Source organism: Cibotium barometz, chromosome 10, assembly GCF_041138505.1.
Source record: "Cibotium barometz isolate CiBa-2024 chromosome 10, ASM4113850v1, whole genome shotgun sequence".
Classification (NCBI taxonomy): domain Eukaryota; kingdom Viridiplantae; phylum Streptophyta; class Polypodiopsida; order Cyatheales; family Cibotiaceae; genus Cibotium; species Cibotium barometz.
The window spans coordinates 40787278-40811391 of NC_141055.1; the positions used below are offsets into that span (position 1 = coordinate 40787278).

The 24114-nt window shown below is 46.7% G+C and overlaps 1 protein-coding gene and 1 pseudogene across 2 annotated transcripts in view; one reads left to right on the top strand and one right to left on the bottom strand.

Moving 5' to 3' along the window:
- Positions 1–555: 555 nt before the first annotated feature.
- Positions 556–24114, top strand: part of LOC147634903 (uncharacterized) — a 29017-nt gene continuing 5458 nt past the window's right edge. Inside the window, exons 1-3 of one of the 2 annotated variants that reach the window (XM_086804139.1) lie at positions 556–766; positions 1481–1613; positions 18270–18373. In XM_086804139.1, coding sequence (XP_086660265.1) covers positions 705–766; positions 1481–1613; positions 18270–18373 — 299 coding nt within the window. In that variant the 5' untranslated portion in view covers positions 556–704. The remainder of the gene's footprint in view (positions 767–1480; positions 1614–18269; positions 18374–24114) is intronic. The other variant, XM_086804140.1, reaches the window with a different exon arrangement.
- LOC147634904 (protein ASPARTIC PROTEASE IN GUARD CELL 2-like) lies at positions 4294–16923 on the bottom strand (annotated as a pseudogene).

The window sequence follows — 24114 nt, forward strand, 5'->3', positions numbered from 1 at the left end:
GAAACAATTTTCTCATGAGCACACTTAATGAGAAGCTATGATTTTCTAGATAGAGTAGAGGCATTAGGTATTTGATTAGTTATATATCGGATATTAGATATTAGACGACACTTTTAATTTTAAGTGCTTAGACATAACACGTACAGATAAATATCTGAATGATAAAAAGTAGAAATGCTATTCATATACTTAGGCCGTTTACAAATCTTCCCTTCCACTGGATTCTCTCCTCCGCCTATCTCTCATTGAGGCTTAGTCTCCCCTGTCCATGTGCTGTTGAGCTACCTCGTTTCAAGCCCAAGCCCCTTACATATAAATATAAGTGTATATGTGTATTATACATATACATTTACATGTGTAGGACACATACATACATTTATGTGTGTAAAAGAAGTTGCGATGTACACATAAAGATATTGGTATACATGTCACTTCATGTGTTTTAATATATTTCAAGCTTTTTCAAAAAAAAAAGTAAGTGTTTTTCATATTTTTGCGTTTTATCTTTGATTTGTCGGTGTGCTAAATTATTTTGTCTGTAAAACTATTCAGTGAGACCTTTACCCTCGCCGTGTGGGGATTTCTTCTGCGCGTGCTTTTCAGGGTTGCAGGAGCCCTGTGATAATTTGGGGTTTCAAATACTTAGGGTTTGCAGGTGCCTTCTCAGTGGTGCTTTCTGGTTATTTTAGGGTTTCATTCGCCCAATGATGCAGATCAATCAAGTCCTGGACTCCTGGTTCAATAAAGGTTTCAGAGGTCCCAAATGGTAAGAATCCTTAACAAAACTCCAGTTAATCAAGCTGAAATCATCCTTTTTCCGTTGCCATTAATCGAAATTAGCTTTTTTTGGAGCTGAATTCTTTTTTTTTGGGAGCTGGAAAGCCTTGAAAAATAAGAGGGAGGACAAGAAATCAAGAGAGAAACCCTGCAAAACTAGATCTTGTGGCTGGAAAGTAAAGGCATGGCTTAATCTTTGTCTTAACCAGGGTTTGAACTGACCAGAACCTTGCAAAGATTTTTCATGTTTTTACTTCATCACCATTTGTTACACTTATTTACAATGTATTCTGTTTGCTTTGACGACAGATAAAATTCTGTTGTTTCTTGCTCAAGCTCTGTTTTTTTGGGGCGAAAGTGTATTTATTTTTCCATCAATTTTGATTGCAAAGTTTTCTTCCTTTTTCCTACATGCCTCTCAAAATTTGTCCCTTTAATTTCAAAAAATTAATTATTGGTTTTCTTTCTTGCATTTCCACTGTAAAGATATTTCTTTTCCTTTTTAAACGGTGCTCTGTTAAAATACTTTTATGTGTATCTTATCAATTCAATAAGAAGAATATTGTGATTGGTATTTTAGTTGATAATCTGACTAATTCCAAGATGGACGAGGTCGATGGGTGAAGCATTATTGTCGATGGTCTGTCAGTGGATTAGTCTCTTAAAAGTGATACATTTGTCTTTATTTATCTTTAATTGTCAGTAAAACACTTCTCAACCTTACAACATCGCGAATAAAGCTGCTGAGGAACAAGCGGGTGATCCAGTTGAAACAGCAGCGGAGAGATCTTGCCCTGCTCCTTGAAAATGGTCAGGAATCCACAGCTTGCATCCGGGTACGTGATCAATCCAACACTTCTATAAGTAATCAGAAAATGAGCAAGTTTTCACATTTAGTGTTAGGCGTACTGTAGGGAGGTATCCTGGAATATAATGGCCCTTTTTATTTTCTTTGTATAAGTGTCATGGGCCATGCTTTTTTACACGAGGCTCATGCATCCAATTGCCACAAGGGCATACTAGCCTTCCAAATATTTGCGAGGCCAGGCCCAAGCTTGAAGAGCCAACTCTAATGGTGATGCTGCCAATTGACTTGTCGTGGATGAGGTGAAGCTGCTCTGGATGAACTCCTGGAAAGGCCTAATGTACGGGTGTGGTGACCATCATACCCGCCCCCACACACGAGGCAATGTGATCTCTCTGCCCTCTTAGGAAAGAGGAGCGGTGTCCCCTGAATTTGAGAGGAGGATGGAGTTCAGGTATTATGGCGGTGCTTCTTTTTGGATCCAGGCAGGAGACAGGGTCAAGCGGGATTTTTTCAAGTTGGCAGGCCAGCATCAATGCAGATATGGGTGTTGGGGATTCGGAGCTTTATGTGTGAACCAGTCCTTATTTATGTGTGAACCACCTCTAGAGATATTATGTTTATGAAATAAGCAGTGATGTGTCATGTGTCATTGCAAGAGTCAAAGATAAGCTTCTCCAGAGCCTACAAAAAGGCATGTACTTGTGAAGGTGGTCATCAATCTAATCACAATCATTGAGTCGTGCAGATCATTTGTGTTCTTTTACTTCACTCTCTCTCTCTCTCTCTCTCTCTTTTTCTCTCCATGATGTCTTCTTTGTGCCATCGTCCACCATAGCCTGCTGCTTGGCCTGCCCAGTGCTCTTCATTTGGTATCAGAGCTAGGCTCCCATATGGTGTGGCCCTCTCTACAGTCACCTTTGCCACGCTAGTCGACCATCGCAACTCCTATTCGTGCACTACCTTTTGCTCTCTCACAATCGTCGCTGCACAGCGTTCGCTAGCACCACCATCGTCGACTCCTTTCGGGGGAGCTTTGTCGGCTAGGCGGACTGTGCGTGTGTGGTGAGGGGGATAGGGGTCGAGCCACCATACGCTTTGCGGAGCACCTCTTTGTAGCATTATATGATAGTGATGTGTGTGAACACACTTAGGACCGTCGAGACGCTTTTTCTCTCACTAGGAGGTTTTTTCCCGTGCGTATATACACTCTCTTATCTACTCATTTTGGGGTGTGTACTTATCTTTTGTATCTGGCACACATTTGTTTATTCTAATCTAGTGAGCTTGTGTGCTCTCAGGCTTCTCTATCTTGTGTGTGTGCATTGTTGCAACCCTAACCCTAATTCCAACAATTGGTATCAGAGCTAGCTTCCTTACACTTGATCTAGTAGTCTGCCTTCCTCCTCACGACCCTGTTTTTCTATCTCTGATTGAGATACCCTCTTAGGAGAAGAAGGTATATACTGTAGTGTGTTTTGTATACGAAGCATACAAATTTTCGGTGTCCGCGACGCGATTCGGGCACATTTTGGACACTGCAAGGTTTCCACAGACGTTCTAGAGAGGCGTCATTTTGGATTGGTTGTGCTCGATTTTGAGTGTTTGGACTGTGTAGCAGCAAAGATTTGGTGTGCAGCAGCATCTACAGTGTCTTCAACAACATCGACCATCATACTTTTGCCAGTGACACTCTATTCTCTACTCTGTGTTATCTTTCATACACTTTGTAGGTGATTCAATTAATTGGTAGCCATTCGGAGTTGCACTCAGTGAATACTGAGTACTTGCAGTGTGTTGAAAGATTTTGCATTTGATAGGTAGTCATGGTTGGCAGTAGTGATGTATTCAACATGTTGTCTGTTGAGGACAAACTTGATGGGACTAACTATCCATTGTGGTCCTATATGATGAGGCATGTATTGGTTGCTAAAGGTCTTTTGGAATGTGGTCAGTGGTAATGAAACTCGTCTTGTTTCACAACTACTAGTGCAACCAGCTGCTGCAGGTACATTTGAAGTAGAATCTGATAGAGATGTGGCTTCTTCATATGCACCACTAGTACCTCCCACTGTTGCTCAAACGAGATGGGATGGAAGAGATACACAAGCACATGCATTGCTTGCACTTTCTGTGAAGCGAAGCATTATTCCTCATATTCGGTCATATAAGACTTCAAAACAGGCATGGGATGTACTTGCTGTATTATACCAGGTGTGTAATGAAGCACGTGTTGCATGTTTGTGCAAACAGTTGGAGTCTGAGCACATGATTGAGGGAGACTCAATGGACAACTTCTTGACCAGGATCAAAGATTTTAAGGAGCAGCTTGCTAGTGTGGATGAGATATATCTTGATAGTACATTGGTGCCCACAGTTCTCAATGCATTGCCGGATTCTTATTAAAGCTTTACTGCTATGATCTATTCTTAGACTCATGATGAAGGGAAACCCAAATGCCCTTACATTTGATGAGCTGGTTTCAGTACTCTTGCAGAAAGAGCATGTTGGGGTAAAGGCATTATGCCCACCCTTATAGTGTGTACAAGCCCATAAGTTATAGTACATAGTACACTTAGTACTTTTAATGTACTAAGTGCACTATGTGTACTAGTGCAAATATACATGTGTGATAGGGGAGTCACACACTCATACTTCATGAGTTGACTTATCCCCACAACCATCTCTCTCTCCCTTCTTCTCTGTGTATGTCTCCCACATGAAACCCTAATTCTCTTCTCCCTTCAACTGGTATCAAAGCAAGCTCCACCGACACGAGTGGCCTTCGTGCTTTCCAGTGTAGATAGACTGATTAGGTGCCTCAGCAGTGGTTGGCGGCAAAGCCCACACGAGCGGTTGCGGAGTTAAAAGAGACACGGTAGCCCTGTTGCTGCATATTGCCGATGATCGAGAAGTCCGAATTCGTACCAGCGAAGCCCAGGTAGAACGTGCCCGCTGTGTCCACCGGAATGAGGTAGTTGGCGGCCGGCAGAGACAGCGTTGTGCCACCGGCCATGTGTAAGTCCACCGTGGGAACGTCCACCGACTGCATCCCGCCCAGCGCATAGCACGTGTCAAAGAGCGAGAGAAGAATTGGAGGCGCCCGCCGCAAACGCATCCCGCAACGCCGCATACGCCAGCGCAACCAGGCGAGTAATGGACGTGCCCGAATCTAATATCACGCCCCCGTTCCCGCTCGACTACAGTGTGAAATAGGACGGAGAGATGCTTAGCCGGGTGCCGCCCACGCTGATTCCTTGCAGCTCGACGTAGTAGAAGGTTCCCAGCCTTGGATTCTTGAGAAGAGGGGAGAACAACGAGCCGGGCGGCGCTGCGCCCGGCCCGAACACGAGAGCGCTAGAGCCGGCAGAAAATCTGTTTGCCAGACAGTATGAAAACTCCGACTTGATCTGCGAAGGGAAAGAAAGGCGCCCAGTGCCCAATCCTAGCAAACGACGCCCCCAACACCCCCTTTTTTTCCTGCAGCAGAAATTTTCAGAGGTATTTGCTTCAATTTTTTTTTTGAGATTTGCAATTGAGCAGGTACAATCATCAATTGAGCAGGTACAGGTGCCAAATTGCTCAAATTTTGAGCAAAATTGGCAAAATTGGGTGACATTGGTCACATTCAGGATCAATTTGCAGGAAATTGGATATCAAATTTGGGGCTTTTGATGTAATTGTGCCATTGGGCATTCATACATGCTGTATGATGTGAGCAATCTCACATTCAAGCCTAAATTGCAGGAAATTGCAGTGCAGATCAAAGGGCTTTTGTGCCGATTGAGTTGATTTGCATGCAGGCACTGGCATTTGATGCTTTGGGCAATGTGTTGATGCCTGTCAAGCACTCAATGTGCCTGTAAATCAAGGGGCTTTTATGTATTGGATGTATATGTGGCGAGGGGGAAGCATTGTGAAGACTCTGGATGCCTTCATGTGCGTTAATGTACCATGTATGATCAGAAATTGATCATGAATCAAGGGGCTTTTCAAGATTTTATGCTTGTTGAGCTTGGCAAAGCAGCAGGCAAGACTTTTATGCCTTGAATCCTCAGAAATCCACTTGCAGTCAAGGGGCTTTTGCCCAATTTCTGTTCGGGACTGTTGTATGCAGTGGTGGGGACTGTAAAAGTCTGATTTTGCCTCTTTTGGACAGCCAGGAGAGCATTTATTGTTGTTGTACTTGTTGGTACAGATTTGGTACAACTTTGTACAAGTTTTGGCATGGCTGCACATTGATTTGAGTGAGGAAAAGGCTCAATTTCAGCTGTTGTACTTGCCGGTACAGGTTTGGTACATCATTGGTGAGCACTTAGTACTGTTGTACAGTACTTTGGAAGGGGAACAGAGCACATCTAAAGTGCTATCCTAAATCTGCAGCAACCAGATTTTGGTGATTTCATCACATACAGTGGGAGTAGAGTTGCATTTGTGCTTCCGCAGTGGGAGATAAACTTTGGGAGAACAACTGTGAGCACTTTGTGTGCTTTGGTGCAGTGTTTGCACATCTTGCAGGGAGTCAGGCATTGACAAAGGTTGCATATTGCTATGGCAACCGCAAGTGAGAGCTCTTCATTGCTTCACATCAAGAAGCTTGAAGGCTCACATAATTATGACATTTGGCAAACCCAGTGCTATAATGTGTTGCTCCAGAAGAAGCAGCACAAGCCCATCAAAGAAAGGGGTGTAATGCCCGCTTCTCGTACTGTTGAAGAATGGGAAGATATGGATGAGCTGGCAAGATCTACCATCATGTTGTCTGTGTCAGACTCTTTACTTTTCAGCATACGAGAAGAGAAGACAGCTTGGGGAATGTGGCAAAGATTGCAGGACTTGTATGCCCAGCAAAGTGCCTCAAGCAAAGTGTATTGGTTGACGAAACTCATAGGTCTTCAAATGAAGGAAGGGGCGTCTATGGCAGCCCATCTAAATGAGTTTAATGGTGTTGTCAGCCAGGTTATCAATCAAAAGTTGGTTCCAAATGTCATGGGAATTCCTCTTTTATCATTTAAATTTTCTCATGCATAAAAATAAATTTATCTAAAATTTCTCTTTAAATTTAAATAAAAATATTCATTATTTTAATATACAAATTTTCTCTTTTTCCATTTAATTACATGGATCTCCATTATCATGGGAATTCCTCTTTTTGCGTAAAAATAAAAATACAAAAAATTTCTCTTTATGGTAGGAAGTCCTCTTTTCACATTATGCATAAAAATGAGCTATGTATTAATTTCTAAAAATTGGACGATGAGTTCAAAGCCACCTTTCTCTTATGCACTTTGCCAGAGAGTTGGGACACATTCAGGACAACCACTAGCAATTCAAATGCTATGCTATCATATGCAGATGTGGAAGGTGCTCTCCTTCAAGAGGAGATGAACAAGAAAAACAACTCTGTTGGAAAGTCCAATGCAATGAATGCACGTGGGAGATCCCAGCAAAGGGGTAAAAGCCAAGAACGGGGAAGGAGCAAGTCTGGATGCTGGAACATGCTCGTCAAAGACCACATCCCGGCTGACAACAATCTCGTTCCTCTCTGGATCATACAACCTGTATCCCTTGGAAAGAGAGTTATACCCCACAAATACCAGCTTGCGGGACTTGGAGTCAAGCTTCCCCCTCTGCTTCTTCGGAATATGTACATACGCGTCACTCCCAAAGACACGGAAGTGCGAGACATCGGGTTTCCTGCCAAAATATGCCTCAAATGGAGTCATATGGGGTACAGAAGTCGTCGGAGAGCGGTTAATGGTATGGACAGCTGTCGCCACAGCCTCACCCCAAAGTGGACGAGGAAGATCTCGATGCTCCAGCATGGTCCTCGCCATCTCCACCACAGTCCTGTTCTTACGTTCAACAACGCCATTCTCCGAAGGCGATCCGGTATTGGCCAATTCCCTCTTGATGCCATGATCTGCACAAAACCGAAAGAATACAGTCGAGGAGAATTTCCCTCCTTTGTCAGCCCTGAGAGTCTTGACCTGAAATCCAGACTCTTTCTCCACGATCACGTGCCAATCCTTGAACCGAGCAAAAGCCTGGTCCTTCTGTGAAAGAAAGTAGACCCACGTGAATCTGGTACAATCATCAACAAGCAGCATGAAGTAGAGAGATCCTCCCAAGGATGGTATCTGCTGTGGTCCACACAAGTCAGTGTGAATCAACTCCAAAGGTTTCGAAGCCCGCCTGGAAGCCTGCTTCGGAAAGGATTCCCTGTGCTGCTTACCACGTATGCAAGAACTGCAGCGTCCTTGCCTACTACCAACATCTGGCAAGCCAACCACCATCTGGTCCCGGAAGGCGCGCCGCAAAGCATCCACATTCAAGTGGCCAAAACGAAAGTGCCACAAGTCTCCGACCTGAGAGCCTGTCAGTGAGGAGAGTGCAGAGAGTTTGTAGATACCGTTCTCCACACCGCCTTCCCAAACAACTTTGCCTGTCTCACGGTCCCTTAGAGCAACTGAATGCTCCTCAAATTCCACCCGAAAGCCAGTCTTGCATACCTCATGCACTGACAAAAGATGAAAGCCCAGAGCAGGGACATAAAGAACACGGGAAGCATGCTTGCCCCCCTTGCCGTCGGGAATGATCTCCATCCGGCCCTCACTATGAATCGGAATAGTGGAGTTATCACCAATAAAGATACGACCTGACTGCCGCTTCAGATCCAGGAAGAAGTCACGGGATGGAGTCATGTGCCTGGAAGCACCACTGTCGAGAATCCATTCCCGAGTATCCTTTGCGGTGAAGCCAACTGCCTCCTCGCTCGAAGACGATGAATCATCAGAGTCCACCATCTCCAAGTGCACAAATGCCGGAGTCTTCGCAGCTGAGGCTGAGGACTCAGCACTCTTCCCTGTCCGCTTAGGGCACTTCCTCCAGTAGTGGCCTTTCTCGCCACAATCATTGCAAGATCTTTCGGCCTTCAGCTTCTCTCGTTCTGGATCAGGCTTCTTCTCGGAAGACTTATCTGATGAAGTCTTCCCTTTGCCCTTGTTGGTATTACGGCCTTTCGACCGTTGGCCAGTTAAGGCCTCCGAACCTCCGCCGTGAGGAGGGTTCGTGAAACGTTCCTCCTGGTCCAAGACCATTGGCACAAGCTCCTCCCAAGTAATGGTGTTGAGCCTGCCACTCGTGATCAACGAGGAATAGAAAGCGGAATACTGACCAGGCAAGTGGGAAAGTAACGTGATGGCCATATCTTCGGACGATATCTCTTTCCCAGCTTGAAGGACTTCCTGCTGAAGGGCTTGCAGCTTGTTAATGTGTTCCCGCATCGTCGAAGACTTTGCAGGGTTCATAACCCGCATCTGCACTTCCAAGGATATCCGCTTCATGGGTGATACCCTGTTGTACAAAGAAGCCAAGTGCTCCCATATGCCTCGTGCCAGCGTCATGTGCTTCACATGGTTGATCACCTGTGGTGTGCAATTGAGGAATATAAATGACTGGACCCTGGCGTTGACACGGTCCCACATTTGTGCCTGTGCCTCTCGGTCCTTCCTCGCTGATAAAACCTCCCCTTCCTCAGCTTCCGGCCTTGCCACCCCTTTGATAATAAAATCAGCAAGATCATATGACTCCAGAACTGACTCCATCATGACCTTCCAGATGCCATAATTGGACCCGTCCAACTGACGATCCACTGGGAACGTGGGGAGAGTCGGAATCTTCATTTGCTTCTCTGCCATCTCGAGTAAATCCGCCATCTCGGAGAGTAACCTGAAAGGGTGGGTGGGTGGGAAAAAATCTGAAAATCAGAATATATGCAAGTGGCTGTCCAGCCCCTCTGCCCGCCTTCCTCTTGCACCTTCACTTCCCGTTCAGCCCGAAACAGTCCACCGATCAGCAATCTGTTGCTCCCCCTCTTGCTCAGAAAAAACGCCCAAGATCTGCTAGAGCCTAGGGCTCTGATACCATGTCAGAATATGCAGCGGAAATGATATCCAAACTTGGGTAGACAAGAGCAAGTAGACTGCAGAAAATAATCAGCACAAGAAACACTGAGAGATGTGTGTAAACTCTTCTCTATACACAAGATCCCGGAGATAACTGAATGAGAAAGTGGAGGAGGATGGGGGGCAATATATACAAGCCCATGAGGGCAGTCGGCCAGCTCTGGGAGAGGCCCACGACTGACTAAATGTCCACGACTGCTGAAAAACAGCAGTCGGCCAGCATCTGGTGCCCCACGTCTGCACAGAACAAGTCGGCCAGCACTCAGATAGCCCACGACTGCTACAGATGCAGTCGGCCAGCTTCAGAGTGGTCCTGGCATCACCTGGCAGCCCTCCAGCCACTAGGAAAAAATGGGAAAAATAGGGAAAAAAATACGGGGAGTGTGGAAAAATGATATACGGGCGGGCACACCCACAACAGAGGACCTGGTGTATACAAATAGACAGGAGATGACTTCTAACAGAATCTAGGCGTATGCAAAAGTGGCTTGTGCAAACATTGAGGGATAGCAAATTGGCAGCTCCTTTACCTAGCAGAATTCATGCGGGTTCTCATCATGCAGATTATTCTCATGTGGATCATGTTCTCATTTCTACTTTATGTAATGAGGAGGAATTTGTTTCCTTTGAGGAAGCATAGGATGATGATCATTGGATGCATGCTATGCAAGATGAGTATAACTCTATACTTAAGAATGACACCTGGTATTTGACAAATCTACCTCATGGCAAGAAGGCCATTGGTACTAAGTGGGTTTATAAGTTAAAACGCAAAGCAAATGGTAGCATTGATCACTACGAGGCCAGACTTGTTGCAAAGGAGTATGCCCAACAAAAGGGCATTGATTATGATGGCGTTCCTGGCCCTCATGGGTGTGGTTTCACACCATCCCCATGCCCACACTACAACTTGGGGTAGCCCTATGGGCTGGCCCCTTGTCCTAAACACTAACTACTCAGTGATCTGGCATCCGGTACCATACCAGATACTCAGATCCACTGACATCAATCTAGAGGGAGACTCACAGCGCGGACTGGCACTGTTTCATGTGCAGGACAGTGCACACCTGACCTTAGACTCATGTGCAGGACTATGCATACCTGACCTCGGACGACTGAGATGGATCCCTGGCTGACTCGTCCCGGACTGGGCTCACATGGGACCAGTTCACCATCCCAGGTCCTGCACCTTCTGTACAAAAATGTCTACGTGGCATCCAAGTGCGGGATGCACGTGACATCCCCTTCTGGTTAACTTGATGGAAGCTGCATAGCCTCCAAATAATCCGTCAATAACGCCGGATAGTCTTCGAAAAACTCTTTGTCGAGCCATACCGCTTCATGAGTTCCTCGGTCCTGAAACTTCGTGAGGAAGTGTTGTAGTCTTCGGCTTGAGCCATGCTTGAAACGGTGCAGAAGGATCTGTTCTGGAACCATAACTTCTGCTTCATCCACAATGTTTGGTTCTGCTTCGTCTTTGACCTGTGAAGGGGGTGGACGTGCATATGGCTTTAACCAACTAACATGTAATACATCGTGCATAGTCCAACTCGGAGGTAGCTTTAATTGCATAGACACCTCATTAATCTTTTTCCTTATGGGAAAAGGTCCAAAGCTCCTGAAAGACAACTTTGGGCATCGCTTGCCCACCTGCTTCAATCTTTGCTTCATAATCCGAAGATAAACCCAATCCCCTTCTGAAAACTTCATATCCCTTCGGTCTTTATTGGCCTGTTGAGTGTAGGCCTCTTGCGCTTTAGCCAATCTGTCTTTTACTGACTCTAAGATCTCCCGGTAAGACTCCGTCACTCTGTTCGCCTCCAGTATTGAAGACGAAGTCCTGGTTAACAACGACTGAAAAGGTCTTCCAAATGCTGCCTTATATGGAGTCGTGCCAATAGTTGAAGAAAAAGAGTCATTCAAAACAGCTTGAACTAAAGGCAAATACGATTCCCACTTACCTTGCTGATCGTGGACATAACACTTCAGCACATCAAAGGCCAACTGGTTGTATATCTCTGTCTGGCCGTCCGTCTGTGGGTGGAATGCACTGGAAAAATTCAACTTAGTACCAAAATTATCAAACAATGCTCTCCAAAAATGACTGGTAAACTTGGCATCTCGGTCTGACACTATGGTCCTAGGAATCCCGCCAATCGGGTACCAATGCCGAATGAACAACTGGGCAACGTCCTCGGCGGTCACATTGGCCGTGCAAGGAATAAGCATAACAAATTTGCTAAACCTATCAACAATAGTTAAGCACTGCGTATTACGCTTACTCGGACTGGGAGGCAGATTCGTGACAAAGTCCACGGAAATGTCTTGGAAAGGACCCTCAGGAATTGGCAAGGGCTGTAACAACCCTATCTTCTTTCCACGAGGAGCTTTCACCTTTTGACAAATGTCACAGCGTTGTACATATGTAAACACATCACGCCTCATCTTTGGCCAATAGTATTGCCGTTCTAATTTCTCCAGAGTCGAATTCATGTCCCTATGACCACCTGTAATGGCGTCATGGGCATCATGGAGAAGAGTTGCCCTGAATGACTTCATGACACATAGTCGGCCTTTGTAGAAAAGCCAACCATCGCGTATCAGAAAATGGCATGGTCCTGTGGCATCCAATGCCTGTTCCCACTGTGTACCGAATTTCTCGGAATCCGCGTACGTGTGCTTCATGTCCTCTAGTCCTGTACCAACAAGATCAAGTCTAGTGGTCTGAAATCGTAGACACTTGTTCCTTCCTGCTCAAAGCATCGGCCACTGGATTGGCCTTTCCTAGAAGGTACTCAATCATACCACCGAACTGCTGGAATATCTGACTCGAGCGGTGTTGTCGATCACTCCACTGTGCACTTGGCATCGTCTGAATCCAGCGTAATGCCTGATGGTCAGTGCGAACCTCGAAATTACGGCCATATAGGAAATGTTTCCAATGTTTCAAGGCCTGTATAACTGCTAGGAGTTCACGATCATAGACTGAGTAGTTCTTCTTGGCAAGCAGTAACTTACGAGACATGTAAGCTACTGGATGACCATTCTGTTGCAATACACCTCCAATTGCGATGTTACTCGCATCTGTGATCACTTGAAATGGGTCGTCCCACGAGGCAAGTGCTAAACAAGGCGCTTCTGACAAAGCCACCTTGAGGTTCTGGAATGCCTCTAACGCTCGTGGAGTCATTTGAATCTTTTGCCTTCTTGTCTTCACTCTCTTTAGCAGATCGGTGAGATCTGCCGAGAGGTCAGAAAAACTTGTCGATGTGGGTGGAGTATGCCTGGCATATACCCACAAAAGATCTAATGTCATAGGCTGTCTAAGGTACTTCCTAGTTGACAATCTCGGCCACTTTAGCCGGATCAAGTCGAATGCCTCAGCACTAATTATATATCCCAAGTAATGCACCTGGAACAGATAAAATTCGGACTTCTTTTCATTGACGTAGAGCTCGTTGCTTTCCAGCAACTTAAGGACTTTCTCCACATCAATGTCATGCTGCTCAACCGTAGCTGAAAATATGAGTATGTCGTCCAGAAATATGAACACACACTTTCCAATCAAATCCCGGAAAACACGCATCATCATGCGGTTAAATGTAGCTGGGGCGTTCGTCAAGCCAAATGGCATGACCACAAATTCATAATAGGCCTGTTCTGTTTGGAAGGCTGTCTTGGGGATGTCCCCCTCCACAATCCGCACCCGGTGGTACCTACTCTTTAAATCCAGTTTTGAGAACACCTTTGCTCCATTCAGCCTCTCGAGAATATAGTCAATTCGAGGCATCGGGAATCTGCTCTTGATAGTCAGCTTGTTGAGTGCACAATAATCGACACACAAACAGGAAGACCCATCCTTTTTCTTGACAAATAAGATCGGTGCTGCAAATGGCGACACGCTGGGACGGATCAAGCTAGCTTGCAACAATTCTTGGAGTTGGCGGTCCAACTCCAATTCCATTGCCTTGGAAAGGCGATATGGAAACTTGCTCGGGGGTTCCGAGCTTGGGAGGAGGTCAATCCTGTGGTCCTCCGGTCTGGACGGGGTGTGACGTGCATCCCGCACTTGGATGCCACGTAGACATTTTTGTACAAAAGGTGCAGGACCTGGGATGGTGAATTGGTCCCATGTGAGCCCAGTCCGGGACGAGTCAGCCAAGGATCCATCTCAGATGTCCTAGGTCAGGTGTGCATTGTCCTGCACATGAGTCCAAGGTCAGGTGTGCAGTGTCCTGCACATGAAACAGTGCCAGTCTATGCTGTGAGTTTCCCTCTAGAACGATGTTAGTGATTCTGTGTATCTGGTATGGTATTGGATGCTAGATCACTGAGTAGTTAGTGTTTAGAACAAGGGGCCAGCCTAGGGCTACCCCGGATCTTAGTGTGGGCATGGGAATGGTGTGGAATCACCCCCATGAGGGCCAAGAAGACCCAAGCTGAACCCACCAGCCATGGAGGGGCTGTAGGACAGTCCTAGGGCAAAGATAAGGCAATTTCCAGGAGTTTACAGCCTTTATATGGCTGTAGGGCAGGTATGGGGCAGCTCATACAGGCTGCCCAGCCCTTGGATTGTGGGCAAAGGCTGTGCCCAGCACTCTGGAAGCAGGCGCATGATGCCCAGCCATCTAGGGAGTAATGTGCAGCATTTTAGGTGATTTTTCCAGCATTTATTGCTGACTTTTTACAAGTCGTGGGACATTTGTGCTGGCCGCCTGTTTATCTATTGGCCGACTCCTGTTGGAAAGTAGTATAAATAGTGGAGGCCACAATCCCATTCATTTATCTCATTATTCACCAAGAGCTCAAGCAAATCAAGGGCTAGACAAGCCAAGGGAGTTGCTAAGCAAAGGGGTGGAGAATTGAAGTTCTAGGGCAGGGATTTCCCAGCCAAGAAAGGTCCAAGATTGCTGTATTTTCTTTCAGATTCACATCATTCTAATAAAGCAAATACACCATCCGTGGTGGGGGCCCTACAGAGGGTAATTGGGACCCAATACTGTGTCCTCTCCATCTCTCCATCTCTCTCTCTCTCTCTCTCTCTCTCTCTCTATTTTCTGCACTTCTCCTTTCAGTTTGTGCGTTAATATCTGTCGCGAAAACCCTCAACCTTGCATGGAGAGTCAGTAGAAGCCTTAGGGTTTGCATCAGAAAGCACTCTGCATCTTGCATAATATACATTCATATGCTTGTGCATCATTTAGAACATCCCAGAAGCCTTAGGAAATTTACTAGGATTTATCTGGTATTTTTTCCATATTTTATGGTATTTATTTAGCATTTAATGTCATTTATAAATACAAACTTTATTAAATAAATGACCAACCAACTTGACCAGCCCCTAGTTAGTATAAATAGGCTTGCATAGGGCTTAGACATTCATTCAGTCTTCAGTAAGCTAGGCGCCTTCCTCCTCAGCACTAGGAGCATTCCCCACCTTCAGCCTAGACTGGTCCTTGCCTTTGGAGCTTGTGCTTGTGCTTTCAGCCTTCCTTGCAGCTTAACGCAGCCCCTTCTTGCAGTCTATTCAGCATACAGTAGCCCCACAGTCAGCAGGCGCAGCTATTGTACCTTACGCAGCCATCTTTGCCAAAACGCAGCAGCTCAGGCCTAGCCATCTGCTCAGCTCTTAGGCGCCTGCATATAGCCTTCTGCCAGGCCCCAGGACAGCAGATTACAGTCTGCGTTTGAGCACATAACACCACCAGCAGCCATTCAGTCCCCTCCAGGCCTGCGTTTGCAGATCTACAGCCGTACAGCAGTGCGTTTCAGCCCTTCAGTCTGCGTTTCAGTCCAGCATCAGTTCTACATACCACCTTCTGTGCATCCTCCATACATGCAACAGTCATCTGGTGAAGGTAACATATCATTCATAAGCATTTACAGCATAGTTACATAGCTTAGAACAGTCCACCGCAGTCCTTTCTCAGCCTCAGGTGTGTAGCCCTTCCTCATGCCCTTGGGAAGAGTGCATAGGCTCGAGATCAGTTCATCAAGGTGTTTCTACAGCCGTGTACAGTTCAGCCAGGCTTCTGATCCTCCGAGATCTTGCGTTTGGCTTATGTACAGTCCACAGTCATTCTCTCTAAAGTAATAAAGCAAATACTATCTCGTTATCGGGATAGGGGGCCCTTCAGTGGGTAATTTGGGACCCAATCTGGTGTACAGTTCTCATCTCTCTCTCTCATATCTCTTTAAAGTTTGAAGTATTAAAGTGGATTGCTAAACTCACGAAACTCAGGATACAGAAGACGGTGTGAGCATTTGTGTGACAGGATCATTCCAATACAAAGACTTCCGCTGCATATCACAGGTTTCTAGGGTGGCCTCTCACCCACCCTGGCTTGGCGAGCAGTTGAGTCTTTCTAGTGGATGCTTTGTGGTTTTTGGTGAGATATTTGGGTTTCTAGAGTGGCCTCTCACCCACCCTGGCTTGGCAATCAGTCGAGTCTTTTTAGTGGATGCTTGGTGGTCTTTGGTCATATATTTGGGTTGTTAGGATCAATATTTCGCTCGAGCAGTAGTTTGCCCCCCCTTCTTCTGAGCATTCGTAAGAAGCTTCTTTACTAGAGCATTGCCAGGCTATGCCTCACCAACCACGTGGTTGTGGCCAACTAGGTACTCTTGGCTACCATGTGGTACATGAATTCTTGCCAGGCCATCCCTCGCCGACCGCGTGGTTGTGGCCAGTAAGGTACTCTTGGCTACCATGTGGTACATTACTTTTTAGTGGATTCTTCGTGGCACCCCATTCAGATATTTGGGTTGTCAGGATGGGATCAATATTTCACCCAAGCAGCAATTTGCCCCCCCTTCTTCTGAGCATTGGGAAGAAGCTTCTTTACTAGAGCATTGCTAGGCTATTCCTGGCTGACCGCAACTAGGTACTCTTGGCTACCATGTGGTACATTACTTCTTGCCAGCAACCACGTGGTTGTGGCCAACTAGGTACTTGTGGCTACCATGTAGTACATTACTTCTTGCTGGGCGTTCTCTATGGCATGCCTCGGGCAAGTCCATAGGCTGATCCATAATTTTATTTGGGCTAGGATTGATGGTCGACTGGCGCGGGCCAAGTTGGCTTGGAGGGTGATCATCCAGCCTCGTCATTGTGGTGGGATGGACATCATTGACCCAGTTATCCAGAGCAAAGCCCTCTTGAGCAAGCTGGTCATTTGTGGCCTCCAGCCAGGAGGAGAGCCTTGGAAGGCCTTTCTTCTCGCATGGATCTTGCGTCCCCTCTCTCGGTGGCCCCTGGATCCCTAGTGTGCTTTGCAGTAAATCTTCGTGGGCGGAGGCCAATTCTCGTGGTCTTAGTTCCTCCTTGGAGGAATGCTTTGCAGCCAGAACGGTCAAAGTCAAGCGAGCACTCATCGAGCTGCATCCAATTTGAGATGAGGAGAGACCTCGTCAACCCTTGATTCGGAACCCCCTCTTCAAGATGCCTAGTGGCCACCTCTTGGGTGGTGCCTCTCACACTGCGTGGGGGTCCTGCTCCCCACCACACACACGAGATGTTGTTCAGATGCCTAGCTGGGATCCGAAGCGAAGAGTGGCTTACCCTTGCCATCGACGCATCCCGCCCTGACTGGTAAGACTCCTATTCAGGATACTCCCCCCCTGCAGTGGCTCAGAGCCTTCTCCTTCCATGACATCCCCCTTGCAGTCCTTGGCTCAAATGGGGCCCTGGGGGGGGGGGTGGAGGGCGGGCGTGCTCATTTGCTCAGTTGGCCATCAGGGACATCTGACTCTCCCACTGGTGGCTCACTTCAAAGGGTGAGGATTCTTGGCTTCTTCAGGCACTAGTCAGAGAGTCAGAGATAGATTATTAGCAGTATTGCTGCTTGGCACATAGGGTGGTCCCGTTGCAGTGAGGCCAGTTAGGGCGCTCCCCCCCCCCCCCCCCCCCCCCCCCCCTCTTCTCAAGCTGAGTCCATGTGCTCCATTTCGACCGATCTAAGATGCAGTGTGGATCGGATCGCATGCATAGGCGGCAAGAGGCTTTTGTGCGCACATGGTGCTCGGGTCCCTCTCTCTCCGATCGGGACTGCGAGATCACTTGGCATTACAGGCTGCCTGTGTGGCTCCCTGAGGTAGTTGGTTGCAGGAGTAGCCTGACAAGGTAATGATGGATTGCATTGGGTGGGTTGGTTTAGGTCATTGCTCTTTTTTTTCCAAGCATCTTAGTGTTAAGTATGTACTAAATGTGAGGGACTTCGCTTCTCTTCAGGAGTTTTAGGTTTTAGAATGTTTGGACCGTAGCCATGTTTGGCCTGTGATAATGCTGCTGAAAATCTCTTCCATGGACCATGTGGTATCAACGTAAGGCCTTGTGTTCTTCATCATGTACCACATATTTGTTGAGTTCAAACCTCATAGGTCTTGGGTCTACATTGGTGTACATTGCTTAAATAGGAGAGACCAGACACATTAAGATAAGCTATAACACACTCTATAAGCTATAAAACAAATCTCTACCATCTTACAATGAGGCCCAGCTTGGCATTTCTGATATGCTACGATGACTCCCATCTTGCATTGTAGAAAAAAAGGAGGTGCTGATCTGATCTCTGTAAGCCAATACTGTAAACTCAGGGAGGAGGGGAAAACGTGGGGAGGAGGGGGAGGGATTTTCTTTTCTAAGCAAATGAGTTACTTTCAACAATGTAGGAGCAGTGAAGCCTGATGAAACTTGCACTTTGCTTGCTTGACCTGCATAGGTGGAGCACATCATAAGGGAGCAAAACATCATGGAAGCTTATGACACTCTGGAACTTTTTTGCGAGCTCTTGATTGTGAGAATGCCAATCATTGAATCACAAAGGTAGGTCAAAGAGGTATCTTTCAGTCTGATCTGTATTGTACTTGTTTTTTTGGGGGGTATGTGTTGGTGTGTGTGCGCGTGCGTGCGTGCGTGTGTGTGTGTGTGTGTGTGAGAGAGAGAGAGAGAGAGAGAGAGAGCAAGAGATTAAGTGTCTACTAAAGACCCAATGGGCCTATGAGACCAAAGTAATACAATAATGTCCACGGCATATCTCATCATGGAACGGAAAATAAAATAGAAACAAAACAGCTATCTCACTGGGGTGATACAAAACTGTCCATGGAATCTCATCATGGAATATGAGAGGAGCATCAGCCCCCACCAATAGATGGTATACCCTGATAGAGAGTAATATTAACGTCTACAAAAGCCCTCAAGGGTCTATGAGACCATAAGTGATACAATGATACCATGGATATTCTGAGCCATGGAAAAAGTAACTGAGAGAACAGGAATGTCTATCACCAGTGTATACAAATGTGATAGCAACATGTGACCCTGGATATGTGAAACTAGCCATGATCAACTAATAATGATGCCCTCCGCAGCCAATATGATCTGGTGGGAGGGAGAATAACTGGCCTTTGTGGTGGTGGAAACATGTCATGGCATGGAAGAGAGAGAGAGAGAGAGAGAGAGAGAGAGAGAGAGAGAGAGGCTCATTAATGTCTTCAAAAGGATGAAACGGCTCACAAGAACATGATGATACATGTGGGTATTGTGGTGGGAGACACATGGGGCATCCCCCATAACCTCAAATAGGTGCACACTGTCATGCATGCCAAGAAGATAATGATGGATGCTTTCTAATGTGTAAATGTGCATTACATTTTATTAGCTGGGTGGACACCTCAATAAGTTTGGCGCCCCTTTCATTAATGGGTGGACATGATAAACCCTCCAAGTGGGAGCCCACCAAGTGGGCAGCCTGCCAAGTGTTTAGGCTGCCCAACCACTTGGCACCCAACTATGCAAGGTAGTGGGCTGCCTTGTCAAGGTGCCGATTTGCCAAGGAGCTCTTTCTGGATATCACTTTTCCCTCCACCCTTTTGGCCATCTACTCGAGTCGCTTGGAGCTGTGTGTCCATCTACACAAGCTACCTGATGCTGTACATCCCTGCACCGCTGCACGGCAGTCTACCTATGCAGCCATGCCATTGCTGTATGACCACCTGTCTATGCTGCCCAGTTCCTACCTGGTGCCTGAACCGTATATACATCTCTCCTCTGGCCGGCTGCTATAAGGCTGCCTCTCCTGCTGCCCAGTGTTGTTATGGTCACCTATTGGTGTGGTCAGGGCTCATATGCTGCTATCTAATTAAGTAGTATATTCATTCGATTCTTAGTGTGGTGTTCTGTAATCTATTTTGTTCTTGTGGTATATAATTGTTTTGTTAATTAAGTGAATGCATCTCTGAGATACACTATGTGCATTACATCAAGTGGTTTCAGTGAAACTTTTGTGGTGCTTGCAAAATGCTGGCCGATACGTGTTGTTGAACATGAATTTAGGTAGGTGCCTTCATCAAGCATCTGCAGTCAAGGCTCTACAAGTCACATGTTCACAAGTGGTTCGTGGGGCTATGCCACATGGCATAAGGGGGTTGGACCCCACTCCACCTCCTCTCCACCAACTTTCCCATGATTCACTCCTCCTCTCGCAAGTATGAGTAAAAGCGATCATCTCTCTCTCGCTCTCTCTCTCTCTCTCTCGCCGGGTTCTCTGCCTTAAGTCGACTTCCATAGAAGCTAAAAATAAAAGCTGCTGATTGCACCTTACTGCTGTAATCAACTGGCTGTACCTGGCTGCACCTTGCTGCTGTCCTGTACTTGCTGTACCAACCTGTACTTACCGCTGTACCTGTACCTGCTGTACCTGATTGTACCTGCTGTGTACATGTTGTACCTGACTGTACCTGCTGTACCTGGCCATACCTGTTGTACCCGACTGCACTGATTGTGTAACTGTGTACCTGCAGCCGCTTGTGCACTTGCAGCCGTACACACCTGTACTTGCTGCACTTATTGTTTACCTGTGTACTTGCAGCTGTACGCACCTGTACTTGCTGTATTTGTTGCAACACTTTCTGTATCCACCATACTTCTTGTACCTACGGTACATGTATGTGTACCTGCTGTTCCTGCAGTACTTGTTGTACCGGCTGAACCTACTGTATCCACTATAGTACTTGCTCCTACTTGCAGCACTTGATACCTGCTTGAGTACCTGCTCTTCTACAAGTACCTGATCGCGTACTTGTCATAGTATGAGTACGTGTTCTTGTACTTGTGCTACTAGGATCTACACCACAGCCTCTGTGAGTGAGCGAGCCAGGCTATAGTACAGTGCCTGTTTGTGCATGGTCTCAGAACAACAGTTACGCCTTCACTCCACTCTAGGTGTATGAGGTTGGTGGTCTGGTCACTTTGACTCTTTCGAGGAGTCCTGCATCGACAATCTACACCAACATATACTTGTTTGGGTAACATGTATTCATTATTTGTATTGCATGGAATATTTCGCTGGAAATCCCTTGGAACTTTGTACAGATTAAATACTCCAATGCAGGGACGAAACCCTTGCCAGTGTCTTGACCTTATGGAAGCACTCTCCTTTCGGGTGTGACTCTTGCCCCTCGAAGGGTAGCCTCCTGAATGTGACTGGGACAATCTCTCCCACACACACAGTCAATGGAACTGTTGCCGCCAGGAAGAGTCTTGACCACACCCACTATGGCGACATCGGGCGATTGGAGAGAACAGGTGATACTCAAAGAGGTGATACCCGAAGAGACACCCAGGTTTAGAGATACAACTTTCGGGAGCACCACTCCTAGTGTAGACCATTTGGCACTTACGTTCTAAGGCCTCGTGCAAGCCATGAATCAATAGAGTAATCATTGCAACAATAGCATGATGGCCTTGGAGAATCGATTACCTCTTTTTCTTTCTTCCCCCAACCCCCCCCCCCCCCCCCCCCCCCCCCCCGCGCGCATGCGGGAAAAAGATCCTTCAATTAGTTAAAGAAAAAAAGCCGCAAAGGGCTAAGTACAACCACGACGAGCTAAATACAGCATCACCTCATATAGGGGTGGGAGACAAATGATCAAAGGGAAAGAGATGCTTCTCCTCCATTTGGCCGCTCTGTGAGGAGAAGGCTATCTCATACAGGGGGGGGGGGGGAAGGGGGGACAATCATACAAGTGGTCTGTAATGCCAAATGGTGTCACCGCCTCTATCTGTGAGCAAAGGGCCAGGCTTCCAAAGTCTCAAGAAGGCTTCTCGCCGCTTCCACATGCGGTCAGAACCTTCCTGCAACTTCCCCCCAGTGACCGCGGAGGGTGTGACTGATATCGAGCCATATGCTCCTGATGGTCTCAGCTGGCGGAGTGTGGGTACCCTCGATGGCCTTGCTACATCTAGCACGCCAGATGTGCCAGGCTGCTATGCTACTGCAAATCTCCCATCGTTGGCATGACAACTGCCGGTGGGGTTGTGACTGGTACTACTGCAATACGATGGTGGGAGACCTGAAGGGCTAGTCCTCCCCCATCCTCCTCGTCAGTCTTGACCACTCTAGCCTCGGTGGCCCAAGCGACAGTACCCCAAGTGATGATCTGGGTCGATGCCCTGTCCATAGCGAAGATGCGGGGAATCCGCTACCAAATTTGCTGAGCCTTCGGGCAATCCCAAAGGCAATCCGCTGCCAAATTTACTGAGACTCATGGGGGTGGTCGCACCTTAGGCAAGTTGCTGACTGACCTCCGACTACCAGCCAAGTACCAACCGCCAGACTCCTGTGTGCTGTCTTCCAAAGGAAGAGAGTGATCTTCCTCGGCCGAAAGTTATCCCAAAGCCTCTTCCAAAAATCTGAAAGGAAGCGCTGTGATCATAGTAGCAACGGAACGGGAACGGGAACGGAACGAAAGCACCACCAGGGGAACGGGAACGAGAACAAGGGGGAACGGGAACGAGGGGGAACGGAAACAGGGAACGACCTAGATAATTCCTAGAAATGACGATAAATCTTAACATACAATGCACATTTATATAACCAAATCAGAGACACACTAAAGTCTAGTGCACCATAATTTGCATGGCTAGATACTAACACTGAACAGATCTCACAAGTCAAAATAAATTAGCCCACATCATACATGACATAAGTGACAAAAAGCACAAAATGTGGCCCAGCTGGCACAGCCTAGAAAAAAGAAACAATCCAAGTCCAAAGTCCAAGCCTCAAGGTGACATGCACATTGCAAATAGTAAGGAGATATCATGCATGGCTACTGCCAGTGATGCCATCAAGGAGACTATCATCTATGTCATCCAAGAAAGCCATATCATCAAGACCAACATCTGCAGCATCCAAATCTTCAATCCCATCCTGACCAGGATCTGCAAGTCCATGTGTCTCCTCATCATCCGAGGACTCATCATCAAGCAATATAAACTTCTCTGCTTTGGGAGATGCCATATCACCAAGCAAGCGTAAATTAGCACTTACAAAAATCAAGTCATTGACTTGTTTTGTCCCAAATTTGTTCCTCTTCTTGGATGCAACATGGCCGAACACACTCCATAGCTGCTCAATCGGAGAGGAGCTTGCACCTTGAGACAAGATCCTTACTGCCAATGATTAAAGCTGTGGTGTACGAGCCCCATAATCCTCCCACCATAAAGCAGCCCCTATCTTAAACCTATCTCTCTGAGCATCAGCCGATCCAAACCTTCCCAACTTGCTGCGATAAAATCCAAGTTGGTCTTTCACCAACCTTCGTTTATCTGCATCACGAACCTGCCTAGAAAGCACTGTCTCCCAACCATCCATCACCTCATCATCGGCCTCTTGTCCACATCCTTGGAACTCGGGATCCAAGACATACGCTGCAGCATGCATAGGAGAATGATAACCATTCCATCGTGCTTCACATAATTCTCGAACCTCTGCATATTTCTCATCAGACAAGCCCATTTCCCCTATTTTCTCGATCATTCGGTCAGCCCCCTCATAAACCTTGCCAATGCATGGCTCCCGTCCATCTGCAATCCGCATCAAGCGCATGATCGGCTTCATCATAGCATTGATAGTATTGACTTCATCCCAAAATGTGAAGTCTTGTATGGTTCTTGCAACCTCTATGCCGGCTCTTGAGCGAGAAAGTGCCCATCCCATCCACTCATTGCATACAACCAACTGCTTCAAAGGCAATTGCACTTTGGATAACCTCTTCATCATGAGAAAGTTATAACCAAAGCGTGTCTCTGAGTACTTCAAGAGATCCTTTTTGGCCGATCTCTTGCGGAATTCATTCAAAATAAACTGATGGTTTTGAATGAAGCTTATTATCTCCTTGCCTTTTTGAATGTGTGGATCAACCCATGGCAAGCTGCCAACATCCTTCAATAAGTTGCTCAAACAATGAGCAAAGCATGGACTGAATGTGATATGCGGATACCTGTCTTCAAGCTTAAGACCAGCTGCTCTATTTGTTGCCTCACCATCAGCTAAGAACTGAATAACATTCTCTGGTCCAACTTTCTCAATACCTTCGGCCCACTCTTCCACAAGCTGATCTGCAGTTTTTCCAGTCCCAGAAGCATCATGTGAGGAAATGAATTGCATTCTTCCTCGAGAATAAGCAACCATGCCATGAATGGACCTTTTTCGAGTGTCACTCCAACCATCTGCAATAAGTGACACACCATTCTTTGCCCAACTTTCATGCACAGACTCT